Consider the following 9,413-nt stretch of genomic DNA (forward strand, 5'->3'; position numbering starts at 1 on the left):
TCTTTCGAAACAGCATTGTGCACCTAAGTCGTGCACTATTTCTGTGTATCTCTCAAAACAAAGGTAATAACATTTAAATATGAAAATATAAAATGTATATAAACATTTAACATCAGAAGACTGTAACAAATGTTTTCCATATACCAATCTCGAGCAAATTCAACCCGCTTTGAAAATACCTCTAGCCTGATTATATCAAATATAAAGTGACTTTTTTGAGTGAAGATAATTGTTTGACCGATTGCTTGTTTGCTGGATTCTGCACCAGAACTTTTTATATGACATCTACATGGAGGACAAATAACACCAGGTGCATTGCCGTCTGTAAAATGATCAAGGAAAACATATGCCACGCCCTTAGACCGAGCTCGTGGCATCTCGATTCAAAGGCTTGTGGTCCACCTACTGAGCTCTCTTGGCGATCTGGTTGTTTAATTGATTAGTGTTTCATTTTCTCCATATATTGTATTAATTACTCTTTCTAAAGAATTATACAAGAAAATACAAACTATCAGCAATTAACATGTTATAAAGAGTCAGCACAAAAATCATGTTAAACTGTGTAATGCATATGATGAGATTCAAACCTCTTTTACTCTTTAATGCCCCAGCCTCCAATCTGTATCCAGCATGCCAGTCCGAGACACCCGGAGCCTTCGTTAACGTTTCTATGTCATTGTTTACACACATGCAAAGGTACTCCATCATGCGGTATATCAGACATACAGCCTCAGTGTCGGTATGCATCGCTATGCCAACCTGAGCCCATGCAAAGCCTTAATACCTAGGCACATCAGCGGGATGGTACAGACATCTGTTAGTACAGTTGTGCATCATACCTCCACTTCGGTCGGTGTTTATGACATACATTCTCATACAGTATTTGCCATAATCACAAGACGGAACAGGGAACCAGTAAGCTTCTGGTATGCGAGAATGATAAGATACACATTTTGTACAGCCCCCGCCTTTTGTCTGTATAGAATGGTAAGAACACAACAACAAAAATCCCACAAAAAAAAACACACAAATTTAAATTGAGAATTCTTATTAACAAAATTTCAACCTTTGTCGTACATATCATTAGCATAAACATATCTATCAAGAAAGTAAAAAAAAGTATACAAAAACAGTACTGAGTGAAAATTATCATATCAACACTTCCAACGCTAGACAACTTCTAAAAGTGTAATCTCGTACAGCGCCTGTTCCAAATCAAGCGGAGCATGACTGGTGACATCTGATGAGCTGTGACTAGTATGTTTCCTTTAAATAAACATGGGTCCAATTTTCTGCGACCTGCGTTAAATCCTGGCACGCGTTGAAGTTTAAAACCTAATTTCCGTAAACAAAGTGAAACGTAAACATCTTCTAAATGAAAAAATGGCACGCTCGGAGAAATTCGGTAAATTTTTGCCGCTACATTCATACTAGTCACATAACCTGTCCCGGAACAAAATCCGGGATAAAATTGTTGCGGGTAACTGTCCACTGATGCATACCACTTCGATTTCCTGTTTCTAATTGGCTTCGCTTTCTGGTTACATGATCCCGCTATAGCAGACTGTAAAATGCCACTTAGAGGACCTTTGGTAATTTTCAGAACATTTGGTATGTTAACAAACATATCATCATCTGTTTTCATAACAAACAGCGCATGCGCACATTTCGTGGCCGCCCATTTAAATCCCATTATTGTTTTGTAGGTTAAATTCATATAAGAATCTATAAAATCCTCCTTTATTATATCATGAAATGCGTCATTTTCCCTGATAACATTTTCACTATATCTACTTTCTTTTTCTTCACCTAATAAAAAGGCATATCGGATATTTGCTGTATTTCTTCTTGTGAAACTTAACCATGTTGCGCGTAAAGCCGCCCTAGCTTTTGTATTTTTAGCACTAGTAGTTATGAGAATAACCAAGTCTATAATCTGTACAGAGTCGTAAAGTTTGCATATATCGTTTTCTATCAAATAATTAAAGTTATGTTGAAAGCATTCATCACAATTCAGTTTTCGTTTCTTGTCCGTCCCATGCTCAGTGTTTCCGAAAATGTCAACACCACTGCTAGTTTTATTCTCTTCATTTTCCTCACTGTAAGGTTCAAACCATCTCGAAGTTTCATTTCTGTCGATGACCATTGATTCAACAATATCCACTATTGGTTCTTTGCTTTCAGTTATGTTTTCTTTCAGTGTATATTTCCTTTTACTGTCAGATTCTAATACTGTAGGTAAATTATTTTCTTGATTGTCTTGAATTTTGACCGGTAGCCCATTCACGGCATCATTAAAATTAACATTGTAGGATGGTTTTGCGCTACCATCAAATTTTTTAAAACTGTTATTGAAATTGGTATCATCAATATTTGGGATGAGGCGTTGTTTTGAGCGTCCTTTATCAATTTCAAATGTACGAGCACCTGTTTCATTATAAGCAGATATGTTCTTAGATCGGGTATCCATTGTAATGTCACGCATTTTTATAAACATGTCCACTTTCAGAGACAGCATCGATGTGGAAGATACGAGGCTTATACAAACGTATATTGTCAGTGCTAAAAACATAAGTAAAATGAATTTTGTTGGTACTTTGCCGCAACATAAGTATGTCCATTTTTTCTTCACTTTCATTTTGGATGCCATATACTTTAGTTTGCATTGGCGAATATAACAACCAGTACTGAAATACAACTGTATTAAAAACTAACCACAACCATACTCCCACGAGAACTGAATAACTGCTGAGTTCATTTTCCTCATCTATGTGAACGTATTATCTATAACAACACGGAAATATAACTTTCATATAATGCACTATAACTATTACTGTAACCACCAATGTAAATGTCACAATGTTGCCTGGTATGTGTTCGAGTGTTTTTCAACGCATTATTATCGAGTCATATTAAGTGTCTTCATTAATCCGCTTGCAATTCTCATAGTACTATTTCAATCGATTTATACTTTGCATAACAACATTGCTGATAGTTCCTGTTATATGAAAACCATGGAAACGTATACATTTAGAGTAACATCATATCTGAATTCACGCATTTTGAGAATTAACGACACTTCTGTATCCAAGATTCACAGTTTTCTTTTAAATCTGTTAACGTATCCAGTGATGCTGTTATTATCAATATTGTCAAACATACAACATGCAGGTGTTTTTGTCTGCATTTTTCGCTGTTAAGGAGTGAAGTTTACATGACCGAATAAAAATGCACTTGAATGCATGTTTCATAGTTTTGCTCCGCAGATGAACTGGGATTGTTTCTGCCTTAACGAAATATGTTAACATTTACAATAATGTAACTCTTGGGAAATTTATCCAATTACGAATATTAGCCCAGAATATGGCCGGCATATGAGCAATTTAATACTTCGTACTTATCACATTATAACTTGACTCAGTATTGTGTTGTTGTTGCTGATTTTTCTCTATATAATATGTATTTGTGCTGCTTTATTCAAGAAGTGTATGTTTTTAATTAGTTTTCCTTGTTTTTTCCCTTCAAGACAATGAATGAACTTGGATCTTTGCGACATAGTGACATTCCCAAAATTATATGTTGTTTCTTTTATTTCTCTGAAAAAGCGAAAGCAATTGATAAGATAAATTCTTTCAGTTTTCACGATATATGAGGAAGTTTCATTTTTACCCATAACAAACTCCTGTACCGTACACAATACGGAACTGACTAACTATATTATACACCGGAAGTGACTGTCAGCAAGGTACACAATACGGAACTGACTGACAGTATTATACACCATACGAAAGTGACTGACAGCAAGGTACACAATATGGAACTGACTGACAGTATTATACACCATACGAAAGTGACTGACAGCAAGGTACACAATATGGAACTGACTGACAGTATTATACACCAAACGAAAGTGACTGACAGCAAGGTACACAATATGGAACTGACTGACAGTATTATACACTGTAACGGGACTGTTTGACAGCATTATATACTATACGGGAGGGACTGCACACAACACGGGACTGACTGACAATGTCATACATAACACAATACTTGAAAGACAGACAGTACTACGCCCATTCTGGACTGACTGACATCAACCTACACAATGAGGGATTAATTGACAGTACTGTACGTCCAAAGGGACTGACTTGACAGTACTGTACACCATACGCCAGTGACTGACTTACCATACATAATGCGCGACTGACTGACAGTACAGTCAACAATACGGGTCTGATTAACAGTACCTGTAAATGTAACAAAATTTACTCTAGAAAAAGGGTAAATAAAAGAGCTCTGAACTTTAATAACTAGAAATTAAAATCTTTACCTGAAACATCTAATACTCCTAGCTTTCAAAACGATAGTTTTTGCATTTAAACCCTGGTATACGCTAACATAATAACAATTGAATGACACACTTAACTCTGACCGGAAGAACATGCTTAAGAACTCTTACTAGAAAAACTATATTCATTACTGTTAAATCAACGTTAAAGTGATAAACGCTCAATATTTCTGATTGAAGACACATAGTAGGCCTAATGAGGAAGTTTGAAACGTGATAAGTTTGTTAAGTATTCCATAGGGCCAAATTCCACATGATGACAAATTAAACAAGGTAGAATATACAGCATAACCTTAGGACGGCCAGCACATATTTATGCAATCTCGCCAGGCATATATATGTTTTTGACAACACAGAAACTGACTTCACTCGACCTGAAGTAAAGAAAATGAAAGCAGAAATGCTAAACTTGAAAACGAAAGCCGTATTTTGTTTTGATTCGCAGATAGTCAGGGGTCACCCCGTCTAAATGTATGCGCGTGGACTTTTTTTTTTTTTTTTTTTTTTGCTATTTAGGAGACAGTTTTCAGCACTTTCTTACGAATTGAAATTACCTGCGCTTTAGTGCGGCATGTCAGCCTTTTTCATTTACGAAAAGATATTTGAGCTCGGGATAAACACAAATCCCACAGGGGTCCGTAACGGACCAAGGGTACATTGATAATTTTGGAACTTCATCAAATCGCTCAAAAGGTCGTTTCTTTTTTATGTTGTCGGAGAGTGTCAGTATATGCCTCGGATGTAAGATATACTGTATTTGGGAGCTGCAGACCTAGACATTTCAGAAATATTTTCAAAATAAATTTCGTGTAGTAAATGTTGTTTCTACGGAAGCGTGAAAGGGCCATCGGACGCTAATACGTTTTAGTACGTTAAGGCTGCGGAAAGGATATACATACTGCCAGTAAGACATTGTATAGCATATGCATTCAACAATATATTTAAACGGAGAATAATACAATAAACTGCATGTTAATATTGATGTATAACTGAACTAAGAGCTGCCGTCGTTTATGAATATCATGAAAACACTAAACTTCACCATCGTGATTTCGTTGTTTCGACTTTTCACCATCGTGGTTTCGACATTTCACCATCGTACTTTAGAGTTTTCACCATCACAGTTTCATGTTTTCACCATCGTACTTTCGACTTTTCACCATCGTAGTTTTGATTTTTCATCATCGTATTTTCGACTTTGCATCATCGTACTTTTGACATTTCACCATCGTACTTTCAAATTTTCACCATCGTTGTTTTGACTTTTCACTATCGTAGTTTTGACTTTTTACCTCACATTATCACCTTCCTGATGCCCATGTGCACAGGTACGTTTGCCATTACACGAGGTAGAACGTAATCGTGTTGTCTAAAGAAGATAGGGAGATATTTCGGTCTTCAATTAATGGAACTATATAATTATAATATTTATGTATTTAAAATCACAATTATAAATCTCCGTTATACATACAGTGCTTATCAGTGATTTTTTTTCTCTCAATAATTTAAAAAGGAGGCCGAAGCCTTTTCAGTTGAGACGGATACACGTTTTAAATAGTAAAAAAGCAAAATAAGTAATAAGGCACACATGAGCATTATTTTTGTAAATACTATCATAATAATTCACTGTCGGGCCTCCATAGATATAATGAAAGATTTTAATATTTTTTTCTCATTTTTTTTAATTGGAGATCTATGGATTTTAGCCTTTAAATGTGGAAAAACATATTATTTATTTTTGGGAACCCGGCCCTTTTCATACCAAATAAACCCCAGAAATGCACTGCTAATACACGTGTTTAAAGGCAGTCTGGTGTATGCCCTACGCCCAAATTGTAGGCTGAGCTTCCTAAAAATAAGTGAATGTGAGTCGGGTCAAGAAACGATCAGTTTGCCCAATCTAGGTCAGTCAGCTGCTTGGTCCTGAAAAAAGATACTAACAGAGAGATCAGTATGTATATAATCAAAGTCAGGGGGAAGTATTTCCCGCTGCAATTTAGTTGATTGAAGAAGAATGGAATATACATATGTGAAAGTTGTTACTCTAAAACCGAAATACAATTGAGTTCTATAAAAGCGCTACTAAACCACCATGATTCGCATCCTAATTTGATCAAACGAAATGTCTACCTAAACAATTTTATATTTAGTCACGTACAAAAAAGAGTAACAAAGTACCTTCATCATAGACGATATGATTAGGTTCCACCCCGTGAAGTGGTTAACAGACCTGTGCGCACGGGCATTAGGAAAGCGATAACTACGATTTTGAAAAGTCGAAACTACGATGTCGAAAAGTCGAAAGTACGATGGCGAAAAGACGAAACTACGATGGTGAAAAGTCGAAACAACGAAACTACGATGGTGAAAAGTCGAAAGTACGATGGGGACAGTACGAAATAATTTCGACTTTTCACGTTCGTGATTTCGTTGTTTCGACTTTTCACTATTGTAGTTAAGTATTGTCATCATCGTGGTTTCGACTTCTCACCATCTTAGTTTCGTTATATCGACTTTTCAACATCGCAGTATCGTTGTTTCGTTGTTTCGAGCTCACAGTAAGCGGCGATGGCCCAAACGGGACACCGTACGTAGTAAAGACATTCATATAGTTAGTTCATCACCTCAATAGTATAAAGCTGTAAAAACAAATCGGAAATAAAAATATGTTCTGAAAAAATTACCGATAATATTATTATTTAAAATGAAAATTGCACTTCTCATACGCCATTTTCTTGACATGGGTCATGTTTGATCCAGTCACTCCAGATAAAATTATTGCTAGAATTTGCACTATCAAAAGAAATGGCGCAAATTCGCCCTTGGGAGCTTAATAGGGCACTGCTTCAATATACGGTCGTACGACTCATTTTCGTGACTATTCTTTGTGTCAAGTGTTCATATGCAGCTCAAAGTATGTTTTCAGTTTTTATGCTTTTTTTTTGTCATCTTTATATAGTCGTAATTTTGCTTTCAACAACAAGAATGAAAAGGAAAGTCTAGTGGAATACTTCAGGAATACTTGCAGCTAAAGTTTATTTTTAAAAAAATAATCTATCCAACACGATAACTCTCTTTAAGATGTCAGTGAGAACTGAAGCATTCCATGTTGAGGTATCTTTTAGTTTTCTTTTCGAAGTTTGGTCGATTTCATGCCATATGATGAATTTGTCTCACAACTTTAGCAGATTTTTCAATTTCGCTGAAACATTCCATGTTCAGATAAAAGAGAAAATGACACAAAATTAAGGCAACAGCGATCAGAACCTGGGAACTGCATATTTTATATCATTGTGAACTAGAAATGTGGACCCACATCCTCTAGAATAACTTCATGTTAATTAAGTTAAGAAAGGCCACAGGAGGAATTCAGGGAAGCGGGCATTTCTGATTTTTCTAATATTTTATTTTTATATCAGTTTTTCAGTTTTTCCTTTTTGTAACGTTAGTTTTTCTGTCCCCTCTTTCGAAAAAATACTGCAAAGACTTTAAAGTTACAAACAAAGCACTTCTACTTTTGCCTACAGAGCTATCGTTAATTAAAACACTGATAAGCCTTTTACGTCAACTGCGACACAAGCTTACTGAAACGATTTTTGAAAAAAAAAGTTTCAACATATAACAAATGCTCTTGTAAGAAAGAGTACAATCCTTGTCTCTTGACCGTTTTTTAGTTACAATCCTTTAACATTCAAAGTAATGTTCTACTATATTTAATTACTAGTATTTCATACATCAAGAGCAAAGTGGATTTACATAAACTGAAATTATAGGCTCCTTGAACACAGCTTCACACTAAGATGTTAGGATGTCATTAAACTCATATGATCGGGAATGAGAATCCATCTTCTGGCTGTGTGAACGAATTTTAGCTAAAATTAGGAAAGTGTCAGAGACTTACGGTAGAACATGTACCTTGATACTCCCCTAGGACGTCACAACGTCTTATTCGTCAAACTGTGCCCTTGGGTTTATATTAACCAACTATAATCAATTTATACAATCATTGAATGCACCGGCAGAGCTGAACACTTATTTCTGGTACAAATCTAGGTATGGACAAGGGTTCAAAATCAATCATTGTCATATCTATTCAACATTCGTGGATTTTTAGATAGTTTTGTTATTATAAAGAATGGAAAGGTAACAGCTATACTAACCAAACCAAGGACATGAACATATTTTTTTTTTTGTTTCAATGCCAAATTGATATTCGCTATATTTTAACAAAAAGGTATTGATACCTTTGTATCGTATCACTGTTGTATAAATAATTTATTTTTAACATTTACTTTTTCTTGGTGTGAAGTCATTGCTCCTACAAAATGGTCGTAGTGAGCAATTTAATTCGAAATAACGAGAATAAATTAACATTTAGCCTGCTTGTGGCAAGTTATTCTGGTTTTGCAACCAGTGCAGAGTGCAGGCTAATCTTGGTCTGCACTGTTCGCTATTCAGTCAGTAAATTTTCAGTGAACACCCCTTTGATTAATAAGTGGTACTTCCCAAACTGAATGATGGACAAGTGCATTTTAGAAATTTAGCTGCGTAAAGGGTGATGAGGGTTAATACGTTAACGCAGCTGTAGTTTGCTACATGATCACCTCAGTATTGATTGCTAGCGTTACTGGCAATATTTATTTTTCAACATGTTTCCATGGAAATTATACACAAATAGCCAGGAGAAATAATATGACATGCTTCAAAATCGCTGAAAACAAATCGATTCTGAACTTAAGAACTACTTAAAATGTTTTAATTTTCAAAGGTAGTCAGTCGCAGCATTATTTGCACATACTATCATTTCAAACAATTTATTGCAATAAAACAACTGCTATAAAATGACAAACACCAGTCAGAAATATCTATTATATTGACTTTTACCACATCTTGGTACTATCTCTATCATAAGAGAATATTTTTAATCGATGCTTTTAGTTGAACACCGCTTGCTCGAGCATCGTTGACTTGGGCTCCCGCAATCACTCGCGGTTAATGAGGTCCCTGAACACTTTGTTATACATGTACTTTTATGTTTAGATCTCTTAAACAACATTTTGCT

At 35.5% G+C, this 9,413-nt stretch overlaps 1 protein-coding gene across 1 annotated transcript; it reads right to left on the bottom strand.

The window, feature by feature from the left end:
- Window positions 1–1,031: 1,031 nt before the first annotated feature.
- LOC123561664 (beta-1,3-galactosyltransferase 1-like) lies at window positions 1,032–4,490 on the bottom strand. Its single transcript, XM_045354177.2, has 2 exons — window positions 4,334–4,490; window positions 1,032–3,596 (listed from the first exon to the last, which is right to left on the bottom strand). Exon 2 carries the CDS (start codon window positions 2,648–2,650, stop codon window positions 1,181–1,183), a length of 1,470 nt encoding a protein of 489 aa, XP_045210112.2. The 5' UTR covers window positions 2,651–3,596; window positions 4,334–4,490; the 3' UTR covers window positions 1,032–1,180.
- Window positions 4,491–9,413: the final 4,923 nt, after the last annotated feature.

This window comes from Mercenaria mercenaria, chromosome 10 (genome assembly GCF_021730395.1).
Source record: "Mercenaria mercenaria strain notata chromosome 10, MADL_Memer_1, whole genome shotgun sequence".
Lineage (NCBI taxonomy): Eukaryota > Metazoa > Mollusca > Bivalvia > Venerida > Veneridae > Mercenaria > Mercenaria mercenaria.